General features: G+C 48.5%; 6 protein-coding genes across 6 annotated transcripts; 1 reads left to right on the top strand and 5 right to left on the bottom strand.

Moving 5' to 3' along the window:
• Nucleotides 1-1,706: 1,706 nt before the first annotated feature.
• Nucleotides 1,707-4,848, bottom strand: F4817DRAFT_344016 (asparaginyl-tRNA synthetase). Its single transcript, XM_049304084.1, has 3 exons — nt 4,741-4,848; nt 2,576-4,597; nt 1,707-2,519 (listed from the first exon to the last, which is right to left on the bottom strand). Exons 2-3 carry the CDS (start codon nt 4,210-4,212, stop codon nt 2,393-2,395), a joined length of 1,764 nt encoding a protein of 587 aa, XP_049157146.1. The 5' UTR covers nt 4,213-4,597; nt 4,741-4,848; the 3' UTR covers nt 1,707-2,392.
• Nucleotides 4,849-5,375: 527 nt separating this feature from the next.
• Nucleotides 5,376-7,607, bottom strand: F4817DRAFT_344012 (Arginase/deacetylase). The gene is made up of 3 exons (XM_049304083.1): nt 7,229-7,607; nt 6,877-7,003; nt 5,376-6,708 (listed from the first exon to the last, which is right to left on the bottom strand). Exons 1-3 carry the CDS (start codon nt 7,364-7,366, stop codon nt 5,783-5,785), a joined length of 1,191 nt encoding a protein of 396 aa, XP_049157145.1. The 5' UTR covers nt 7,367-7,607; the 3' UTR covers nt 5,376-5,782.
• Nucleotides 7,608-9,101: 1,494 nt separating this feature from the next.
• F4817DRAFT_344003 (cell division control protein 42) lies at nt 9,102-11,363 on the bottom strand. The gene is made up of 4 exons (XM_049304082.1): nt 10,716-11,363; nt 10,354-10,473; nt 9,826-10,204; nt 9,102-9,775 (listed from the first exon to the last, which is right to left on the bottom strand). The coding sequence occupies exons 1-4, from the start codon at nt 10,733-10,735 to the stop codon at nt 9,710-9,712; spliced, it is 585 nt and encodes a 194-aa protein (XP_049157144.1). The 5' UTR covers nt 10,736-11,363; the 3' UTR covers nt 9,102-9,709.
• A 1,198-nt stretch (nt 11,364-12,561) lies between these two features.
• F4817DRAFT_186174 (uncharacterized protein) lies at nt 12,562-12,989 on the bottom strand. The gene has a single exon (XM_049298408.1). The coding sequence runs from the start codon at nt 12,882-12,884 to the stop codon at nt 12,654-12,656; it is 231 nt and encodes a 76-aa protein (XP_049157143.1). The 5' UTR covers nt 12,885-12,989; the 3' UTR covers nt 12,562-12,653.
• Nucleotides 12,990-13,330: 341 nt separating this feature from the next.
• F4817DRAFT_185971 (uncharacterized protein) lies at nt 13,331-14,381 on the top strand. Its single transcript, XM_049298407.1, has one exon. The coding sequence runs from the start codon at nt 13,543-13,545 to the stop codon at nt 14,149-14,151; it is 609 nt and encodes a 202-aa protein (XP_049157142.1). The 5' UTR covers nt 13,331-13,542; the 3' UTR covers nt 14,152-14,381.
• A 231-nt stretch (nt 14,382-14,612) lies between these two features.
• On the bottom strand, nt 14,613-23,767 carry F4817DRAFT_317905 (Serine/threonine-protein kinase tel-1; the record flags this gene model as incomplete). Its single annotated transcript, XM_049300863.1, has 8 exons — nt 14,613-14,632; nt 14,694-17,134; nt 17,185-21,646; nt 21,704-22,044; nt 22,094-23,464; nt 23,514-23,556; nt 23,615-23,662; nt 23,719-23,767. 8 exons carry the CDS (start codon nt 23,765-23,767, stop codon nt 14,613-14,615), a joined length of 8,775 nt encoding a protein of 2,924 aa, XP_049157141.1.
• Nucleotides 23,768-23,812: the final 45 nt, after the last annotated feature.

The following is a 23,812-nucleotide window of genomic DNA, read 5'->3' as shown; positions in this document are numbered from 1 at the left end:
GGACCTCTCCCGATACCTAAAATTGCCTCCGGTGACTTGAGATGGCAACATAAGATTAGAACCGGTTCGTATCTCAATATCTCAATATCTCAATATTCGATGTCTCGAATATCTTCCTCGTCAAGGGGCATTCGAATATGTATATATGAGGGTTGGGAAATGCCGTCGTCTATGTACATACGCACTCCAAGAGCCCCATCGCCAGCTTAGCAGGTCATTAGACTCGTGCCAATAGACATGGGGTCTACAGGGTCTACTATGTAGACACGAGTTACAGCTCGTCGAAAACATTATGCAGATGGGATCAGGGGATATAGACCCTGCGATAGTAATGCACGCGAGTTCACTAGCCAGGTTATGCATATCCGCGAAAAGAGTTCCGTCTTGCCGTTAGAATAGAAACGAAACGATAGGCATTCATCAATTCTTTCGATGCATCTGCAAGCTGGCTTCCATCTAATGAGACATGAATGCGGTACGAGAGACGATCAATTGCCCATCCGTGGACCATGGTTCAGACAGGTCCAGCGGGTCCGGACCACGAACGGTCATCTCGATTTGGGATCCCCTACGCCTGGAACCGGACAGCCCAAGCCCAAGCCCTGGGGCCCAGCCTTATCAATTCCTTCTGGTCTCGTTGGTATCGCAAGTTGTCGTTCGTCAATGGTGTCAAGACTAACAACGTGACCTCGAGACGATACAATACATATTATATTCTCCGCGCGTTAAGGCGTTAGTTAAAGCGGACTTCAGCTGTGCATCCATGCGACATGAAACTCTGATATCTCGTCGTATCATCGTTGAACCCTCCCCCCGCATAACCTCCTGCAATGTTTGGCGGCTTCTGACCGCAGAGACGTTGTGCCTTGCATGTCAGCCATGCCATGCTCTCTTATGTCTCCCCGGGTATAAGTCGCATATCTGTGAAATCTCTCTAAGCCACCCGCATCAAAAGTTGCATATGCAGGATTTATGTACGGTAGGCAATATATGTAGATGTATTTTATACATTTGATTTATATCGACCCCATTCATCCCCTTTTTTCCTTTTCTCTCTCTTTTCAATTTCGACTTCCCCTTACTTGCTTACTACTGTTCCGTAGACGAAAACTACTTGCCATAGTACACCACTCAATGCAGCCAAGGAAAACCCCCTATTTCCCAGGAAAAATCCCCGATTGAAAAATAAAACCACACAACCTCTCACCCTGCCCCACCCGAAGAGGCGGTCCCTGCGGTCCCTACGGTCCCTACGGTCACTGCTACGGCGCTACGGCAAGGTACCCGAGGTGCGCAATATATTAGCGCGGAATGCAGTACGACCACGCAGAGATACGCTTTTCCTGTAGGTACAAACTTACCCAGAGTCGCACCCTACATTGGATCTGGATCTTTCCAATTTTATCTGTTCTCGTGGGAATTTAACGACGGGAAGACTGTGCCTTTGCGCCTGCGTATTTGCAGAAGCGCTGTAATCTCGCTCGTCAGCTATAATGCCATAAACACCGACAATATGCCGCTGAAGTGGCTTGTTAAATCTTATTTCTTGTTATGAGGTTACATATGTACATATATTTGTAGAACATGAAATACTTAAAATAGTTAGTACTAATGTACCTGCTCGGAAATCGTGGAGCAAGCCAACTTGTCCTACATACCGCCAGTTGTGTCTATCACAAGTGATACGTGTAGCTTGGAAAAGCTGACGGTTCTTCATTATGCTCGCATCATTTACGCCGCTCGTATGCCGAGATTCGCTTTACCTGTTGATTTACTCTTCCTAACCTAACAGTCTAAGTACTGAATACAAATATACGCACAACCCTATCAAGTATTCATATCTATGTCACTCCAGTCCACGTACTAAGAAACATTGCTATAACTTATCTCACTGGGGCCGAATCTTCAGCATAGACTCTGGAGAAACGTGTCCAGTCTCTTCCGGGACTATTTCGGCTATGAGGACTACGAAGGAACGGCTTAGACGTCCGGTTATATAATGGCTTATTACGAGCGGCGTCAAGACTTGGGAGTATGAAAAGATCGTCCCGATTTCAGAGCCAGTGAATGATCAACTATGGCTTAGTTAGGAGAGTCGGTCACCACATGTCATTCTCACTCGGAGAAATGCCAACAAGACTCGAATATTAGCTGTCGCCGACGTGTCCTTCAATCCTTCAAAGGAACGGTCTATTCACGGAATAACGGAATAACGGAATAGCTAATCTCGGAAAGCATCGTCTAGTTGCTCATAAGCTTGACCGCTTTCCTCAAGCCCAATCACATCCTGCTTTGGATCCACCAGATCTGTCGTCGCATGCTTCCCGCAAGTCCCAGCGGCAAACCTCGTGCAGAGACCCAGCATCTAAGAAGGAACACTTGTCATCACCGCTCAAGGCTTGCATCGTCCCATAAAGCGGGGGTATAGACAAGTCGTGCGGACAGTGTGCTGGTTGGCAATCCAAGCCAGGAATCGTTCAAGGCCGAGACCATATCCACCGTGGGGAGAAGTACCGTACCTATGCTAACAGTTAGCTTCAAATCGAGATGATGAATCCTAGGGGGGAAGACTCACTTGCGCTGGTCAGTGTACCAGTAGTAGTCTTTGGCGTCGATGCCCTGCTTCTTGTATGCCTCGAGCAGCTCCTCATATCCTTCCATCCTCATACTACCGCCAACGATCTCGCCGACGCCTGGCATCAAGCAATCTACACTCTCGGTTACTCGTAGGTCTGAGGGATCCTTCTTCATGTAGAAAGCCTTGATTTCCACGGGGAAATGTGTCAGGAAGATAGGTCGGTTGATGATGTCTGTCATCCTACGTTCCGCGGCCTCCGCGATATCATCTCCGAAAACGTGGGGGTTGCCCTCCTCGTTCGGGATAGGGGGGTCTTGCGCGTTGAGCCAGTCGATGGCGTCCGTATACTTCATGCGCAAGAATGGTCGAGCGGGTTTTTGGAAAGTGGGGTTGAGTTCTTTCAGATGAGCGGCGATAATTGGGTTGGCAAGGACAATATCGATGACCCGGCAGATGACTTCTTCAAGGTGATCGAGCAGCTCGTCGAAGTTGATATAATCCAATTCGGCCTCGATATGGGTGTACTCGGAAAGATGACGGCGCGTCAAACTCTTCTCGGCACGGAATGATTTCTCGATGCAGTAAACATCTCCGAGGCTCGGGATAACGGTCTCGAGGTAGAGTTGAGACGACTGAGTCAAATAGGCCATCTCATCGTAGTAGGGCGCGCTGAAGAGAGTCGCACCGCCTTCGACCTGAGTTTGCACCAGGGCAGGGGGCGAGACCTTAGTGAGGTGTAGTTCCTCGTAGACCTTCGTGAAAGCGCCCTCCACTGCTGCTCGGATCTTCATGATCGCAGAGGCATTCTCGCCTCGGAGAACCAGGTGTCGGTTATCAAGCATCTGGGCATCCCATTGGTTCTGCTGGGACGAGACCTTGTTGGTGATGGCATCCTCGTCGCTTGGTGACGCGCCCAGAACCTCGTAGTAGTCCACGTGCAACTCTCTGTCGTCGGGGGCTGTCTGTCCAGCAAGGACCTTGCGCATCTCACCATACAGGGCAAGCGAGGTACCCTGGGCGAAAGTTAGAGCATCGTAGGTCTTAGTAAGGTCACCAGCAGCCAATATGCATTGCAGCTGTCCATATCCGTCGACCAAGGTAATAAAGGTGGCCTGCTTTTGTACTCGTAGGCGGTGGATTCTTCCAAAGACCTTGACTCGTGTGCCCTTCTTGTCACCCTCTCCAAGCTCGATGTCTTTGCGGCTAATCTTAATCCTGATAGGCTTGGGTAATGACTCATCCTGCTTGAGCACAATCTTCTTAGCAGCCTCGAGGTTCTGCAGCCTCTGCTTCTTGATCTCGGCCTCGGCAGCAGCAGCCTGTTGCTGCTTCTGAACTTTCTTCTTGTGTGCGTCGAGGGCTCCTTGGGCTTTCTTGAGGGCGCTCTTGGCGGGTTCCTTCCACAAGAGTCTTACGGAAGGGTCTTCGTCAGGTCCGACGGGACCAGTTTCGGAGGCTCGAGTCTGATACTGGGGTGTAGGCTTCTCGAAGTTCCGGATATATGCGTAGGCCAGCGACTTGTATGGCTTAAACTCGGAGCCATCAGCAGTCTCGTCGTCCTTGCCTGCGTCGGTGTCGACGTAGCACTTCTCGTCGTTCTTGACCCTCTGGGCCAATTCTTGAACGGCAGACATGATTGTGCTATTCTAGACGGCGGTTCCCGTCCAAATCTCGAGGGCTGCAAGCTGCGCGAGTGCGACGACGTTTGTTTCCCGAATTCTGTTCGCAGGTTCGCAGGTTCGAAGGTGGGATGGATGTGAAAGCTGGACTGAATTAGTGGGTTTATGAAATCGATGGTGGGCTGTGGTGGGGTAATCAAATATCAAAAATTGTTGATAAGAAGTAGCACTTGGTTCGTTCTTTCTTTTTCCTACATCTACTTTAATTAGCCGGCATTTATCTGCTCTGCCTCTTTTTGGTTGTTGCCTCACGCATTCTCCGATGAATTTTATTGATAGCAGTTTCAGAAGCTCGCCCTGTTGAAATTCAAGTTACCTTAGGTACCTAAGATAAGCCAGCCTATGTGTAACATGAAGCATCAGTTTCAAGGGTCTACCACATGCATTTCTTATCTCTCCAAGCCCAGGATCTAGTCTGCGATATCGGATATGATCTATTCTGTCCTTGAGGTGTACGATTGTGATGCGAGCGTCGAGACTGACTAGATTGTGACTTCAGCCCCCAAATGCCCAGGAATAATGAGCATGAGTAAACTACTTGGACCATGATATCGATAAAATTACTTTGTAGATGAGATATTCTTGAAGAGCATTGTTATCCGGGCTATACTCCAATTGATAGCCGGGCTATGTTTCATTTTTTTTTCGAGATCACGTGATGCGCCCCCGCACCTTATCAGCCAATCAGACTCTTAAAAACGATTCAAACAAGTACGTACCCCAATACGTACCCCCATATACACCAATGCATATACCAATGCCAACATACTCATCTTTCAATTTAAATAACTTTTTCAATATAGTTACCGTCTCCTTGCAACATATATCATTAGATAGCCCGTAAAATAAGAAAAATAATGGTACCGGTCGCACTATGTTAGCCATTTAATTCGATTTTATATGTGCAAATGAATATCTTGCAATTGTCGGTATATAATAACACGGTTAAGGTCTTACAGTATTATACATAGTTTTACTACCTTTTGTAAATTGAATAAATTACCTAGAATGATGCAATTAGTATCATAATTTTCCTAATTTTACGGGCTATTTAACGATATATGTGTTGAGAAAAGGGAGATTATATCAAGAAAGTTATTTGAATTGAAAGATGAGTATGTATGTAAAGGTATGTGTATAAGTTCAAAGGTTGAAATGGTGTGAATTGATTGGCCGAAGGATGCGGGGGGCGCATCACGTGATCTCAAAAAAATGAAACATAGCCCGGCTATCAATTGGAGCATAGCCCGGATAACAATGCTCTTCTTGAATCTGTTCGTGAAAATAGTTTCATCGGATATCTAGTCTGAAGACTACACCGTAGAAAATTAGTGTTGCTTTTATACTCAGAATCTTCACGCAACAACTCCATCATATTGTCACCGAGTTAGTCATCCCACCGTAACATCTAGCTCAAACTCTTCACCAAACATAACTCCAAACCCAGTAGCTATTCCCGCCTAATACCTCAAGTATCTCTACCCGCGCTCGAAACGGAGCTACTCCGTATAGATATCCCCTACGTCTATAACTCATCCCTATCGCCATTCCCCTCCCCACTCGCCCCCGTCTTCCCCATCTCCTTCAACCCCCTCTTAACCATACTACTCAGTATCTCAAACACAACCTGCGCCGCCGCCAGCGCCGTCTCCTCCCCAACCCCCTGATATGCCGGCGCAACCTCCACCACATCCGCGCCTACAAGATTCAACCCCTCAATCCCCCTCAGTATCCGGATCAGTTCCCGCGTAGTCCACCCTCCCGGCTCCGGCGTCCCCGTCCCTGGCGCAAACGCCGGATCTAACACGTCGATATCAACCGATAAGTAAACCGGGTCCTCCGTCCCCAGCGTGCCCATGATACTCTCTACAATCCCCTTCGTCCCCAGCTCATCGACATCATCCGCACTAATACGCACCCAGTTCTGCGCATCGTCGTCTTCGTAGTCTTCCAAGCCAGACAGCCGTGTCCGCAACCCAGCATGCACACTTGCGGACCCCGTCCCGTTCGCTATCAGTCCCTCTTCCCCAGCCAAGTAAAACATGGAGCCGTGCGTGAAGCGCGACTGCTCCGAGGCCCAGTAGCTGGGGTATTTGGCCGGGTGCCAGGTATCCAGGTGCGCGTCGAAATGGAGCACGCGCAGCGGGCCGTGGGCTGCGAACGCCGCTCGCAGCGCCGGTAGGGATAGGCTGTGATCGCCGCCCAGCGTGACGAGCTTAGGGCGCGGGTGCAGGGAGGGTGAAGACGGGGCGCGCGCCCCGAGCTCCGTGAACGCAGCTGTCATCTGCTTCACCGCCACCGCGTTGTCTACCGGGACTACGGGGATGTCTCCGCAGTCCAAGATCCGCGCCCAGCTCGCGTAGGGGTTGATTCCGGCGCGGGGGTTGAAGCCTCGGAAGGAGGTCTGCCGCGCCGAGGCTGCGCGGATGGCGCGGGGGCCGAAGCGCGCTCCTATTATATTATCTGCTTAGTGGTACGGTTCAGGGGCGGATGAGAATATTACCTGGCGGGTGAGAATATAGGTAAACTTCGAAAGCAGGAAGAAACAGACGAGGAGGACTCCTCGTGAGAGAGATGAATTCGCGATCTCGTGAATAAGCAAAGCAGACTCAGACTCACCAGGCCGGTAGCTCACCGCGGTATCAAAGGGAGCGCCGATGATGGCGATGTCGAAGAGCTCGCTCGGCGTCGTTAGACACTTGTGATATTCCAGGTGAGCGAACGTGGAAATCCCCGAGAACCCCCACTGTACGCGGTAAGTTGTTAATATATATGATTCGGTAGACTGGTTAAATATGCGATTTGAAAATCATTGCTGCGCCTGAGGGTCAAGAGAATGACACCCTTTTTCTTTCGTGTAGATATCGTCGTATGACCATTACCTCGACCTATTCAGCCAGAATCTTTGACCCTTATTCGCTGTATGTCGCATATGCTATAGTCGAAATAACGAGATGTCCTTTTTGCTTACCTCCGCCCCCCATTTCTTTTCTAATTCGTCAAGTTCCTCTTGAGTCCATTCTCTAACCTGATGGTCATGTCCGCCGCAAGCTTGGACGAGTGCCGAGAAGCAACTTAGGGCAAGACAGATAAGGTCCTTCGATCTCATTACGTCTGGCTCCCTCTATACGGGACTTATCAACAACAACAAATTAGACGTAAACGCAATGCAAATGTAGGCCGTAAGCAAACACTTTCAAATCTAGAAGACGCAAAGGAAAATCCAGTATTATAATCTCTCCAGCATCAATGTTTATCTCTAGATAGATACCAAGATAGACATTACTCTATAGATATTCTACTATCTCGCCTTCTGCGATCCCACACCGGAGCGGAGTAGATAAGTGGCCAGTAGTAGCAGTAGTTTCGGCAGCGGTCCGGAGCGAAGCCAAGATAAAAAAGAAGTCTTAGGCACCCGTCCGCATTCTATTGGCCGTGGTGCTTCTATGCAATGCAACCCTAGAACTACTAGAACTACTATGCGCAAGAATCCCGGCTCCGGCGATAGCGTTTCTTTTTGCAGCAGCCATGGGCGTTCTGCAACAAGCTCCATACGTAACAGCAAGTCTAACAGCAAGTCTTTTTCCTTAATGGACACGCATAAACTTGGAGTGCATACATATGGTGCGTAGTAGTAGTGTATGCACCTAAGTAGCTTCACCTTGCTAATAGGCGTGCGTATAACTTAGAGGACGAGAAGCAACAGCAGCGTAGGGACCCCACGTTTCATTTTTCGACGGCTGGGTACAATTAGTGAGGTGTCATATGCGGGTTTGGATAACATGGCGTTTTTTATCGTAGACCTCTTAGCCTATGGCGGCATGTCTCGTTTCATATTCTGCCTTGCCTTTCTCTGTTCTCGCAAGCCATGCCATCATCATTCCGTTTTCTTAGAGACTTGGTTTTTCGTATTAGGAAGCAGATGGGGTTAAAGCCGACCCGATGGTTTTTAATCATGTATCCGTAATGAGCTGACGATACGTAGATGAATGGGCTTACCTAAAAGAAAGAAGATAAAAACCACTGTTGGTAGCACTTACAGGATTCCACATACATTTAGCCGTCTCATCCTACCCGTAAGACGCAAGATCTGTCTGACTTGGAAGCTTGTTACTTACTATGCAGCTAGTTAACAGTAAAAAATCTATAGGTTTCCATAATATTTATTTTCTTCAGCTCCATTCCTGATACCGCCGAGGTAATTACCTCATCTGGGGACCTAAGCTTATACGTCTATATGTACATACATATACAGAACTACTAGTCATGTACATAATATGCAGGTCTGTTAGGCGGTTGCAGTAGTGTGTAACTACGTAAATACCTGATCTAAGAGCATCGAAATAATTGTGTAGCTACACCGAGACAGACTTTTCTAACGAAAAAAAGAAAAGGTAGAATTATATAAATAGAAAACAAACTTCGACAAAATATTCGATGCAAGTGGCACTTGTAGGGCTATGCGGCCTTTACGGGTCTGGTCCCGGCTTGTGTTACGAGAATTATACCTCTCAAAGCATAGCCCTCATACGTGGTCCTCCGTCGAAATAGTATACTTGACCGAGACATTGAGCATGCCACGTAGGTAGTTTGTTGTGCTACGGATTTAGATGGGATATGGGAGTATAATTGATAATCGGTAGAAGTCGGGTTATTTTCACCCGTCGCCAATGTTTCCTTCCTCATTTGGGGTCAAGCAGACAAAGAGATTCGGTAGTCGAAGTTGGGGAGAAAACTAAAAAAATAAAAAATAAAAATAAATAAAAAAAGAAAGAAAAAATTTACGGGAAGAAGCACTTACGGCTGTCCGGATATAAGACAAGCACGTCCAAGGGGTCATTAAAGAGTCACACACGATGCCATTGGCAAGATAGACGATCAAATCAATTCAGATGCACTCCGATCGCCAAACAATCCTATCAAAGTCCTGCCTGCGTTCATGAATTCCCCTCCAAACCCTGGCTGCTAGAAAGTAGTAAAAAGAGAAAACAGAATCGGGGCCAGTATGACTCGAGTTCTTGTCCAGAGGGAAAGTAGTCGGTGCCTTGCCTCTTATGTCGAGGACGGGCCCTTGTCCGCTGTCGGTGTATCTGTCTATATTCCGGACCTCAAGAATTTTCTGGACTGTAAGAGGCTTCTTCTGCCCCGGATAGGCTAGAACTGGAACCCTATATGGGCGTCTCTTAGTCTAGCTGTTCCAATGCTACCTCACTTAGGCGGTATGCTTCCGCGCGTAGTTGATTCATTCTGAATCCTATCCACTTGTGCTATCACAAGCGCACATGTCTAAAAAATCGCCTATTACGAGAAATGCAGATGTCGTGGAAAAGGTCCAAAAATGACATATCCTTATGCCTTCCAATGCTTGTTGGAGCTTGTTGTTGTTGCAGCCTGTAGTGATGCTGAAGGAACGAAGGAGGAAATGCCATAGGGCTTGTCCAACTAAACGACATTATAGAATTAAGCACTTGTGAGGCTTCTTCTTCGGCGCCGGAGGCTCTAGTGCTGCAACGATGGCCTAGGAATAGTTAGAATTTGGGTAGCTTGTCCAACAGGGAAACGACAAACCTCGTCGAATACGTCCTTCAGCTTGTACTGAGTGAGAGCGCTACACTCTACGTACTTGACCGCACCGAGTTCCTTGGCCATTCGTTCCCCATCTTCCTTGCGCACCGGCTGCATCTTCTGCTTGGCAAGCTTCTCCCGAACGCTGGCGTCATCTCTCAAATCTGTCTGGGTGCCGACGATGAGGCAGGGTACGCCAGGGCAGTGGTGATGAACCTCGGGGAACCACTTCTCTCGAACGTTCTCGAAGGAGGCGGGCGATGTGACGCTGAAGCACACTAAGAAGACGTCGGTTTGCGGGTATGATAGGGGTCGTAGACGATCGTAATCTTCTTGACCGGCGGTATCGAATAATCCAAGAGTGTAAGGCTCATCTCCTATCCTACAAGGGAAGGAAAGTCAGCCTCGGTCCATGCTGACTTCAAAAGCCTACTTTATAATCCAATTGACCATTTGGCCAGCACATTCTGAGCCCACCAGGGGTCGTAGTTTGAACAGGAGCACGACTCGAAATCTCGTATTGGAACTCACATGACCGTGACTGCATAGTTGTCGAAAACCGTGGGTACATATTCCGAAGGGAACTTGTTGGTTGTGTAGCTGATGAGCAAGCAAGTCTTGCCAACGGCACCATCACCAACAACCACGCACCTGCAAGTAGAACCGAGATATTAGCAATTTGCCATATTGTCGCGGGGTGCGTATAGTATTAGACGAGCACAAAAGTAACGACGCGTGGCATACGTCTGAGAAGCAAGGTGGAATATATGCGTATGAAACATGAAGAGTCGCACGCCACGGAGACATGTCTATAACGCAGTCGCGCCTTTCCATCACAGGAATAGATAATGATGCAGCAGATTAGGAGAATAAAGAAAGTAATATTGACTAACTTGATTGTTGCAACAACCATGTTGACTTGCTAAGCTCCTTTGCAGGAGCAGGAACGATATGTTGATGTCCCTGATTAAGAAGCTGTCTTATCGCGAGCTGTCTTGAAATGTCGGCAGGTATCGGCCGTTTTTGACTCGCAGGAGAGAAAAAAGGCGTCGGGGAAGAAGAAAAAAAGAAGGCAGAGGGGTTAGTTTGAGGCTTGGAGGGGACGATGTCTCAAGTCTAAACCTCGATAGGTGCCGGCGGTGAAGGGAAAGACTAGGAGGCTGGAGGCTGGAAGTTAGATGCTGGATGCTGGATGCTGGAGACTCGGCGCGAGATGCAATATCACAAAGAGAATTGTAAATGGAAATCGAAAAAGTATCGGCGGATGAGAAAGAATCGAGGACGACGGGACGGAACAGGGCAGGGACTGAGCTCAACGAGATTGGCAGGCGGCAGACCAGGTCCAATGCAGTGCAAGTGCAGGTGGGAATTTCAAGCTGGGGGTTGGTCTTGGTCTTGGTCGGCAGGTGCAGGTGCTGGTGCTCTGGTGATTTTCTATTCCCTGAGGCTTGCCCGGCTTGGGGGTGTGCTTTGCCAGGTAAGTCTGCTTCGGGGGTGCGATTGGGGTGCGATTGGGGTGTGAAGCGGCGCGGAATTGCAGGTGGGCTTAGGGGAGTTTTTGATTTGACTTGCACTTGCACTTGCACAGACTCATGTTACATGTACGGATTAGTAGTGCGTGCATGTAGTAGATAAAATGGTACGTACCTCCCCTTTTTGATCTTAATTTCTTAGAAATGCCCCATACAGCTTGACAGGAGCTATGGGGACATGCAGCTAAAGGATCGATTCGTCTAGGGAATCTGCTACGGATCTACATTCATCACTTATCACACCACATGGAGCAAGGCAAATTGACTGGATCATAACTATTCGTTTATGTATAGCTTCTGACCAATACCCCCCTGCTGTGTCATTAATAACGGATAGAAAAAAACGTGAATAAGATAAAGAGAATGATGACAAAAGAGGGCAGTCCTTTTTTGAAATCCATCGTCTCACCACTGCATTTACAGCTATCGCTAATATGGCATCGACGAGAGCCAGGACCAGGATATGCGCAATGCTTTGTATACCTTTATGCCTGAAGGGGATTCGGGAAATCAACAAGGAGCTAAGAGGGTCAATGAATCATTTTAGCAATTGTTTACTATCGTGTCATTATTGATGTCTCCGTGTTATCGACCCTAGGCTTATTACATTATTACATTATTACATACACGTGAAGCATAATAATACCGTACATTTTGGGTTAGTTTGGAGCCGACTAGCTTAATTGATCCGGCGCATACTTTTTCTGCCCCGTGCCTTTTCTCATGCGTCATCAGGGTCCTTCATGACGACGTAAGGTGAGAAAAAGGATACTTACAGCTGCAAAGTCGCAGATGAGGCGAAGACCCTCCCACCCCTTTTCTAGAACAAATCTACGCAACGAGCCTTACGTTGATAACAAACCAAAAAAGCAAACTTGGTTTCGCCTCGTCTGTACAGGCACACAGAGCTGAGAAGCTGAGATTATTGATATAGTTCCAAGGTTTACATTCAACATCTACCCAACCTACACCTAACCTAGGTATTACATACGTATAATCAGGACCAATCTGCATGCAACCTGCAGTGATACGCAACGAACCAGCAGTTAATAGACGCAAGGCGGAATAATTCGACGCGACTATGTCTGCAATATATACTCGGAGCGAGACTTGCATCCCCGACACATAAACATTCACCTAGCCGTGTCTCGTCGCAAAATTGATCTAGTTGCTCTGTCCCAAGTTAAGTGCATGCGCGTTCGGAGTAAGGCAAGAAAAAGAAGGAGGATGCATTAGGTACACAGCTCTTGTGTAGGTAATCAAGGTAATTGAATATAGTGCCCGTGGCGAAGCAGTCGATCAAAGGGTTTGGGGTAGGGTATCTGCAGCTACAATTGGTATAATTTTCACATCTAGATCATACGAAGACCTCTTCGTACGCGCCCCGGACGAGGACACTTGTACTACGTGGCAGTAGTGCAAGGCAACGGCTAGACGATCTTGATCTTGCGATTGGCGTTGTAAAAGAAGCCTGTCAATCACGACACATGACGTTTGGAAGCACAAGAGATAGATGTGTATAACCCTCATGGTCTTTCGAGAGGTCTCCCTGTGATGCCTCGTTTGTCCTTAGGATTTGTCACGGCACTTCCGACTTCGAAGACTGCGGCTATAGTAGCTAAATAGCCGTCTCCGTATATGCCTCGGGATCGACTGGATGACGGCATGGGAATTGTGGAGGGAAGAAAAGCAAACAAAGTTGTGAAGGGAGTCCAAACAACCCTGCTTTCAAGTTCAAACGTCAATCTTCGTGGAGCTTTGGATACTTGGTTCGAATCCTTCTCTCGCGTCTTGTCCTTAGGCCAGTTGGATCCTCCGGTAGGGCTCGCAATGAACGGTGTGTTCTGCAGATAAGAATGAGGCCAAGACAGTTTGCATATGCCAGTTGTAAGAGCCACATAAAATTACTTGGTACGATTTCTTAGAAAGCAGTTTAATAAATGTAAAAGATTCTGCGAGTTGAATAAGTAAAAACAGCTAAAGTACCTGGGTGGTACGAAGTAGTATTTACCCCTAAATAACTACCTGTCAAGCCACCTTTTAGCTAAGTGTGGCGTCGCTGGCTTACTCAACTTACCGTAACTTCAACTTCACTGTCTTAATGTTGAAGTCCACGAATATTCCCCCTTTTCTGAAACCTGCAATATCTCTCCTCTAAAACGGTCGAAGGACAGCTCTCTTTTCCACCATGGAGGTCGACCACATTGACAAGCTCCTAGAGCGCTATCTTCACCTCCTCCACGAATACACGACGCTCAGAGAGCAGCTCAGCAGCTTGCAAACAGGCATATATCAGAACATCGCACGTGCCAACTTTGCCGCCGAGCGAGGAATGCGGTTTGGCCAAGAATACTACGACGAGCGCATGCAGGCCTCTAGAAAAGTGGCTATCACTCTGGGCGGCGACCAGGATGTCCCCGCGTTTGCCGTCACTGCCGGGAGTACGGAAGCTGGGCTGGCCCAATCGGAAAAGGGGGCTGCTACGGATGACGGCACCAGGGACGCGAGTAAAGAAAAGGAAAAGGAGGAGGAGGCTCGCGAGTCTCAGAAGGGACAGCAGAAAGACCCGCTGAGATGGTTCGGACTGCTAACGCCCATGCCTCTACGGCAAGCGCAGGCGCAAAGCATCCAGGCAATCGAGCAAGTCATCCCCAAACTAGTCTCTGTAGATGCTCAGATGGCCCAGGTCGAAATTGAAGTCCGTAGAGCCCGGAAGAAGCGCGCTAAGGCCGAGGCGGCGGCGGTCAAACAGGAGCAGGAGGTTAGCGCCGGCGCTGGCGCGGAGATTACGGCGTGATCTCGGTGTCAAAACACAATAGGAAGTATCTTACGTATAAAAGTCATGACCTGGCAGCACGCAGCCTCTCATACACGTGTCCGTAGCAAATTTCTTTATGGCAGCTAAGTCATGGATGCATGTGGTTAAATACAAGTCAAAGGAGTTACGAATTAGATCTTACTAGTCAGTAGGCTGAAACGCAGATCTATTACTTCAGGAACAAAGAAAGACGCGCAAACGTAAAGCCTTGGAGCATGTGAGCTGAGGAGAGGCTCCGGAAAAAGAATTAGTTCTATATGCCACGTCTAACCTAGGTCTAATACAGTATCTACCAAATCTTAGGCTAATATATTCCTCCAAAGGAGAAAGAAATGGAAATACGCTCGATATTGGTACAGCGCTCATCCAGGGTATCCAAACAGAACAGTCACAACGACGATATCTACATGGGTATCATATCGCAGTTTATACGTAGGTATTCAAGCATATGCAGCCCATCCTACATAGTATCCCGTTAGAACATGTAAAACCGCAAAAGAATGGCCTGAGTTTAGACTTACCAGAATACAAAAACGCCAAGTTCCGCTCGTCGGTAGCTTGGTTGATCAAATCGTTGACGGTAGCCGTCACGCTCAGCGTCTTGCTCAGCTTCTTGCGCACGACCTCGAGCGCGCGATCTGCCTCGCTAGGCTCGTTGACGACGCCAACGGTGCCGGCCGCCTTTTTCTTCTTGGAGTCGATATCGGCGTCGGCGCCGTCGACCTCCTCGTCGCGCCGCGTGTCCTGCAGCTTGGCCATGCGGACCGGGCTGATGGACCACGAGTACAAGGGATCGTAACGCAGCACGTCCAGGATCGTCATGATGGAGTATGTCTCCTCGCGCAGCGCGTCCAGTGTGAACTCGCAGCACCGCCGGAACACGCCTTCCGTCTTCGTGATGCCCATGCCGTCGACGATGTCGCGCGTTAGCCGGAACGGCACGAGTTCGGGAACGGGAAGTACGCGGCCCATTTCGAAAGCCACGCCCAGGTCTATGTGCACCACCTCGCCGGTTTTGGAGTCGAGGAGGATGTTATGGCCGTGGCGATCGCCAAGACCTAGAATGTGGCCTAGGATGGAAATTGCTGCTGTGGTTCGCGTATACGCCGTGCGTTTGGCGAACCATTCGTCCGGATCGACGAAGTGCTCCATGAAGAAGTAGCGCATCACAGGTTGGAACCGATCGGTGACCTTCTTATACGTGGCTACACGTGCATCGGCTGATTTGTTTTGGACTTGGGAAATCTCCTTGCGGCATTGCGAACCTTTGAGGTCCTTCGGATGGTACCGCTCGTGAGCTGGCATGAGGTATTCGTGGAGTGGTATGGTGTTTGAGACGAATTCGATAAGTCCAGAAGCAGCCGTTAGCGGCAAGACTTTGTATGTTCTGATGCCAAGACTGCGTTGCTGGGTAGATCGGTGATGTTTCAATACGGACGATACGGCGGCGAAGACCTGTTCCATGATGGCGTCTTGGCGAAGATCATCGTTGCCGCCTTTTACGAGCTGCTTAAAACGTTCTCCGTTAGTACCCACCACCGTAATGATCTTTGGCGCGCTGACACCGGAAGCGATAGACATGTTCGGTTCGATCTTGGCAATATACGGGATGTGGCTATAGTCTCGGCTAGCCGAGAGTTCTATTTGCATCGTAGGAGGTGGTATTTTCCATTTCGCTAAAGCAGTTGCAAGGCCAGAACCGCCAGTTGAGTCCTTGACGGCGACCTTTTGCCCTGCCTTATAGCGCGAAGGATCCCGTTCCACCGCCAGCATGTGATATGCTTTGCTCGTTTTGTCGATGGCAGCCCATATAGTTGACACCGACTCGGTTTGGGCAAGTCTCTTGCCAACCCTGTCCGTAGCTTTCTGGCGCAATACGGCCACGTCGTCTTTTGCGTTTGTGCGGGACTTCACCCCCGACCATATTTGATACATCCCGTGGTAAGGGTGGTCAACGCAGATGCGATAAATGAGCTCAGAAAGCAGGCTTTGAAATGTGCTCTTTTGGTCGATCAAGCGCGAAGTAAGTTGATTCATCAGCGTCGCGAATTTTCGGGTTGCAACCTTGTCGATATGTTTCATGACGGCCTGGTTAGTAAATTCTTCAGTTGACCGCTCGAGCCACAAGGCTGTGAATCTCAAAGCGTCGTTGTTATGATCGTCGCAGGACACAAGAGAGAGAAGGTAGTTTTCTAAACTCAACCTGATGAATTCTGTTCGGCTTTGCTCCACACGGCGCAATTCCTGCTCGTCCAAGTCGAGCCATTGCCTTGCTTTAGTAAGGTGGCTATTGTACCTTGACTTCATTTGCGAGTCTCTCGTACTGGAAATGAGACCCTTGAGCTGTGAGACCTCGTCGCTTTTTCCTTTCCTCAGATGTTGCAGGCGAGCCAAGTCTTCAAGCCCATCTGGATTTTGCAGTTGTTCGTCGCAGAACATGGCAAACTGATGGTAGACCTTGCCGGCTTCTCGGCTGTCGGTCTTACCTCTAAGTTCCTTTAAAGCAGGTTGCAGATATTCTCTCTGGATGGTCTCCGGCTTTTCTAACTTTGCCACGGATATTTGATATCCAGTCTTGGCAAGTAAATCTGGCCGGCTGATAGGAATAGTTTGCTTCTTGAGATTTGGGTCCTCGTCGATGCTTTGAAGCATATGAATAGAAGATGTCATCTCGCCATGATCCCATAAGGCGTCAGCTGCTTCAAATTTTGCTACGGAATCGAGATGCAACCCGAGATCTGCACTGGGCGTCACCAAGTCCGTAAGAGACGTTGCGATATTCAATGACTCCTGGGTAGCTCGGTGATGTCTATAAATGCTTGACGATAATAGCATAGACTTGATCTGCGCTAATGTGGCTTCTGGTGCATTTATCTTTGCCATACCGCGGCGCTGAGATGTTTGAGCTAACACGCTCAATGTCGTCTCCCGGCAGGATAAAATTTGGCTGACATCTTCATACCTGTGGTTTTGTTAATAACTGTGCACAGTAAAGCGCGAGGTGCCACATACCGTCCGCTTTTCATCCACCCGGAGCGATCTGTAAACGTTGTTAGGACTCTGTCCAGCTCAGTCGACTCGGCAATCTCAACCACGTCATTAAGCTCTGCTAGAACGGCTAACGTACTCAAATGGTGACGTAGACGAACAGGCGTGAGATCCTTTTTAACCACGCTTCGCATCGTTTCGCTGAAACTATTGTGAGTAGTACTCCTCGCGGGGCCCAGCTCGGTAGCCTGTTGCCAAGTCTGATAGGCTCTATACAAAGTAACAGAGGGATTATCAGTAGACGTCGGCGCTGGTAAATTCCAGATTTCCAGTCGCCTAGCCGTGTTAAATGTGCTCTCTACGGTGGTAGATGAGCCATCCAGGCTCTGCTCCGTCTGAAGGAGAGAATGTGACAACCCCGACAACCCGAGGTTACCTAATGTCCCTACTAGGGATCGGCCGTCGATATTGGCGGCCGGATCTCTTCTCCGGATGTGGCTATCATATTGTGCGCCACGGAATGCTAAGCTCATACTACCATTTTTTTCGTACTCGAGTCGTGCCAATACGTTACTCAGACTTGAAGTATGACTAAGGCCGTAATATGCGTCTGGATCATCGATGTTCTCGAATATGTTCATTAGGATATCCGTGGAGTCCTGAGCCCGGACAGCAGATGAACGACGGGAAGCTCGTGACCCCTCGGTCGATGTCATCTCGACAAACAGCAACGCTGTTTTGAACATGCCGCATTTTGCAGCAGCTGAGGCAACAGAAAGAAGATCAAGATCAAGCCATTGGCCTCTATCGGCTATGGAGTTCTCCCCTGGTAACTGCTGGGTTCTTAGATATAGAAGAGCGTTTATGAAAAGACTCATATTTTCTTTAGCTGCCGGTGACTCTAATTTGAGCCAATTCTTAAGCGCGCCTGACAGGCTGCGTTTGATGGACTGCTGCTTTTCCTTTTCAAATAGGAGGACTAGGTGGATAATATACGGGAAAGCTTGCTTAGAGAAGCCCTTTACATTAGTAAGAATTGGGGGTAGAGCATTGAGAATAATGTTCTCCGGGTATGATTGTGCGAGATATACCGCAACACCCTGAGCCCACTTTGCCTCTTCGAATGCTTTGCTAGAGAGGACAAAATCTTCTCGAACAAGGCTAATAGGCATATTGTCAGATGGTGGCGTTCGATATGGCGTCCAGTCCGATGTTGCGAGGAGTTGATCAGACAAGACTTTCTGACAAGCTATAAGCAAGTTGTTGTCGCCTTGAGCCGCAGCTTCTGATACAATTGTTCGCAAGGCCGATTCTGCGAGACCTGCCTTGTAACAGTCACTATCAGACGTCAAAGATTGCAAGAGACTAAGAAGACCATGTTCGGATCCAGATGCGTCCACCGATGCGTTGAAGTATCGTGACAACTCGGACTCTCGGAGTAGGTCCTGCTCGACGAGGCCGGACGCGGCAAACCCCCTGCCGACAACACGGCCTGCCCAAGCAAGATACTCGTTGCTTAGCCCTTGTGCCTGACAACTTTTCCACACGACAGGAGCCCAGGTCGATGCTTCTTCGTCGGAGCTGATTACATCAACGCTGCGAGAAGTGGGAATTGTGAAGTGACTACATAGCATTTCCAATGCTAACTTGCGGGAGGGTTCGTTTAGTAGCTGAGCTCCGTGTACTCCGTCCTGGAGGATTTCTAGTAGAAGTTTGCTTTCGTGAGTGCCTCGCTCCGCATTCCCGGACGATCGAACGTGGGCCGCGCAACTCGTAATGGCTTCAAAAGCAGCACGGTGCTCGCTGTCCTGGAGGAAAGGAGACTCGTAGTCTTCCAGGTATTTCGTAAACCACGAATGGAATTTTTGAGCTTTATTCATAGTAGCTTTGAATTGACTTTCTTGTGTTGTACTGGACTGGCTGGTCTCTAGAAACACGCGCAAGGAAGCAAGCGCAGACAGAGCATAGCCGGCAACGAATGAAGGCGATTGCGACAATGGTTCCGAACCTTTCTCTAAGAGGTACTGACTCATGCCGAGCGCATCATCTGCGCATTCTGTATCGACGATGAGTGGACGTATAGATTGTAGAAGCATCTCTAAAGGATACGATTCCCAAGCATGTTGGCCCGCTAGGCAGATGAGAACCCTGACCTTTCGAAGAACGGAGCAAGTATGCAAGGGACCCAATGCCGAATGGACACCATTAAGCAGCTTCCTAGCGACACTAACCACAAGTGCGGGCGTCCAGAGTGCGGATATCTCGTATTCTGTTCGGCTACATAGTAGTGATATTTCTCTGGTTAGGTATTTGGCCCGGAACATTGGCTGCTGATTTGGGGATAGGCCGACTTCAGAGTGACCGCACTTCTTAATCTCCGCCATTGCCTGGGCGGCGTATGCAAAGCTCTTATCTCTAGCCCACGACTCCTCAACTGGATTTTCTTGATCGATAAGGCTGAAGAATAGTCCGATGATATCGGCAAAGTTAATATATATTGCCTCGAGAAATGCTTCTCGGCCGAGGATTTTGCGCAATCGACTTTCGCCACTCCGCTGCTGCTCTGCTTTGGGCATACTAATATCGTGGGCCATACTATATGCGATAATTCTTGAAAAATTGCGTCGAATAAGTTGTGATGGGCTGTCACCAAGAGTCGCAGCTAACCTTGCGGCTTCGTCGTCCTGTCCTCGCATCACCATCAAGGCTACTACCTCGGATTGAGCACGTTGTAGTAACTCCTTAAGAGTTGAGAAACCGAATATCATGAACGGTATATCGTCGATGCTCTTGATTTCGAGCCAGGTGTAAAGGAGCTGGGGAGCAAACAGATCGAACAGCTGTTGTGTATTTTCAAGATTCAGCGAGGCTGATATGCTATCAAGGCAACGTGCTGCATGTCGTTTCGAACTGGGAATCTCACCGGGAATCTCAAAGATATGATAAATTCCACGCCGGAGGAGGGTAGGCCACTCCCGTGCTAGCTCTGCGAGTATAAACAGTCGCAGGGCTATACCCTCGAGGAAATCGGTTTTGCTTGGGAGAACTTCGAGGACGTCAACTAGGACCTCGTCGTGGGATTTCAGGGTATATCTGCCAAACAGGGTTGGCAAACGAGATCCAACGTAGTACTTGACAGGTATCGCTGCGCTGCCTAGTATGCTAAGTAGTGACGAGCTCGGAGGCTCCATCTTGATTGCTTCTGTGTATTTCTCGTTGAGTTGAATTAAACGAAGAAGTAACCGGGCCAGCGACATCTGAATGCTGGACGAAAGCATGTTATTTTTCAGTCCAGCATTGAGAAAGTAGTGATACAAATCACCGACGCGAGAGGATATCTCGCCATCGCTATCAGACCAGATAGGCATCAAGCCTTCCATCACGTCGAGACATATATTCAGAGCAACCTCACAACTTGAAAAGGCCGCGCTACCGATTAACTCGCCCATTCTACCAATAACTCTATCGGCATCGTCGGGATTTATGATGAGATCAGAATCGAATAGCTCTCGGGCTAAACAGCGGCAGGTGAGGAGCTCTTCGTTGGACAATTCTAAGAAGTCATTGAGAAATGACGCTGGGATCAGCCCGATTTGACCATGATCCCCATACAATACATCGAGGAGACGCAACCTTTGAATGGTATCGGAATGAAAAGTTACCGCTTGTAAAGCAACAGTAGCCTCATGTCGAGATACTTCGGGTGATTTTGATGACGTATTTGATCGATGCTCTTTTGATTCAAAATCGTCATCAAGGTCCATGAAATCGTCGTCATTACCGGACGATTGACTGTCATTTCTCTTCCGAAAAGCACCAGACAGTTCGAAAAAGAAACGGTGAAGATATGACCATTCCTTTCCTAGCTTACCCAACTCGGCGGTCGACAATGCGGGCATGTAAGACCGAACCGATGTGAGGAGGCAGTCATACAGTACTTGGCTCTCGTATGAGTTCGAGACACCAGCTAAGGCAGTTTGAAGGATCGAGAACAGGGAATTTTGAACCTCTTGCGATGGCCTCGAATTTACCTCGATTATTTCCGGAAGGATAAAGACACCAACAATCAAGGAGGAAATAATGCTCTGGAGTTTCTCCGGGGTGATCTGAATAGACTGATCTTTCTGTTTATCCCAGGTTTCACATAGAGCTCTGATATCCTCTAGCTTTGAGTAAAAGAGCTCCGCTACGAGCTTTTTTGTACCGTGCGAGTTCGCAGTATCACCGACTTGTGTGACTGGCGCTAAGGATGGCTGCTGGCTGGGGATCGACGAAGAATCAGGAACACCAGAGTCTAAAAGAAGCAGATATCTGATTAGGCTCTCGCGGCTCTGGAGTAGACACAACGTCTCCCCAATTTGTCCCGAGATCGTTTGAGATGGCCGAGATAAGGTTAACTTTGCATCTCCGTAAGCTGCTTTCATTAGGTTGATAATATCCACTGGTTTAACATGGCTCGAGTAAGATGATATATAGGCTGCATCGGCTGCGGTGATAGAATTGTTAGTTTAGGCTGAAAATTTAGCTGTCTATTCTCACTTACTAGGATCCCACCTGAAAAATACCCAGCGAACAACGCAGTTACAGGTTGTGTAACTGGCGCTCGGAAGTTGAAAGTTTCGAAGGTGAAGAAGTGTTGTCATTAGTATGAGCGAAGAATCTACTACGACAGCTGGACCATTTACATCGGCGGTCGTAATCATGCTGTTGATGTCATCGGCAATATCGCGATACGGCACTAGATTATGAGTTATGATGGAATGTAGTAAAACACTCGAGGCTCGACAGTTCGTAGTCATAGTGACAGAGCGTACTGTAATCTGCCATATCTGCTTCCAAATTGCGGACAGGGTGTTGTCGGTGGCGCTGACTTGAGGAGTTAGACTGCTTGAGAGTTAGTATAACATATCTGCGAAATATTAATAGGACTGACCTTGCGCAAGCAATCATAGCCCACGTAGCCACTTTGCTATTCTTGCTGGTGATTTGGCTCACCAAGAAGGACAGAAGCTCCGACATTTCATCGATGTTAACCTTGAGACCTGACACAAAAAAAGGGGTGATTTGTAAAGCAGTGTATTGTATTGAATGATCATTGGAACGTAATTTCTGGCGAAGCCGACTGAAGCCCGAGGCTGTCCGTCGTTTCTTCCGTGGTTGTTCATCATCGGCTAAGGTTGTTTGCGATTGCTCAGACGCCCTCCATAACAGTCGTTCAAGAAGCGCTAGAATATGCACAACTGCCCAAGTTTTTTCGCCTTCAACATTGAATAACCGCAAAGAAAAGGACTGCACTTGAAAAGTTGTGCTGCTGTGGGGTGCAGAGTATGTCAAGTCGTCTTGTTGAAGCTGGGCGCGTTCTTCTCGTCTGGAATATTCACTCCATAACAACTCCGCGAGAGTTTCAATGTTACCGAGGAGCGAGGGCTTATCGCCTTGCTTGATTAAGAACTCGAGTTGAAGATGGATATTAAATAGAAGCTTTAGCATTTCAACTCGGACGCCGTTTAGAAGCGCATCATGTGCAGATGCAGCCTTCGTTTGCCACCATTGGCTTACCAACGGTAGGCAATCCAATGCCAATGAATTCGCGTGATCAGAATCATCGGTCTGAGAGGCTACGAACAGCTTGTTGACCAGGGCAAATGCTAACTGATGCAACGGACCTATTCCAAGAGGACGGAGTTGGAGAACTTGAACTACAACGGATGACATCTCCTTCGCGCGCTGTAATAGAGGCGCATTCGGGGTGGATGAAAGACAAAGAAGGCATTGTAGAAGATCCGGTAGCTGACTACGCGAGAGTCGGCTGGTTCGTTGGGATGCGGTCCCAGGTCTCGGGGTCGAGAATGTGAGAGGCGTCGAGTGTCCCGATCCGGGTGCCGGTGAAGCCCGCGAAAGAACCGAGTCTCTATCGTTGGCCGCCAGATATAAGGTCAAGACATCAACAGCGAAGTCAACGCACGTGAACCAACCTTCGCCGCCACCCGTAGCAAGAAGCTCGACGTTAGCGGCGTGGCTTAGGAGAGCAGCCAGCGCTTTGATATAGTCCTGAACCAGCGGCGGGACTAAGTCATCTTCAGAGTGCGGCAGCGTCTGGGTAATGTGGTCAATCACGGCGATGACAGTCTTTCGCTTGATCTTGCCTGCACCTAGCTCGACGCCAAGACGCAGCGCCTCCGCGCACTTGGTAAGCCTGCTAGCAGCGGTGCTCTTATGACTATAGTAAGCCTGCTTTTCAGCTAGGGCACAACGGAAGAGCGCCTCAAAGGTGATATGATAGCTCTTGTCATCTAATGTCGAACTAGACTCTGTCAGTTTAAGAACCGAGAAGCTATGCTGTTGTTACTCACAAGTTGGAAGCTTTCGTTTGCTCTTTGAATATATGAATTAGATCTACACGAATCAATATTGCTATTTTATCATCCGGACATAAGGCTATTGGCAGTCTTACCGTCCAACCCAGAGGAACGGGATGTGCTGTTACTACTTTTGACAGCGACTATTTTTTATCTTAGCATTTTTTTTAGTTCGTCTTTCGCGGGAAGCATAACTTACTTCGGGCATCATCCATCGTAATCTGTCGAGCCTTTTGTCGAGGTGCCATCTTGCCACTTTTGCGCCATGCATTCACTTTTCTATAGTAACCCGA

The sequence above is a fragment of the Daldinia loculata genome (genome assembly GCF_022478755.1).
Source record: "Daldinia loculata strain CBS 113971 unplaced genomic scaffold F4817scaffold_40, whole genome shotgun sequence".
Classification (NCBI taxonomy): Eukaryota; Fungi; Ascomycota; class Sordariomycetes; order Xylariales; family Hypoxylaceae; genus Daldinia; species Daldinia loculata.
This window is presented reverse-complemented; position numbering and strand designations above follow the sequence as displayed.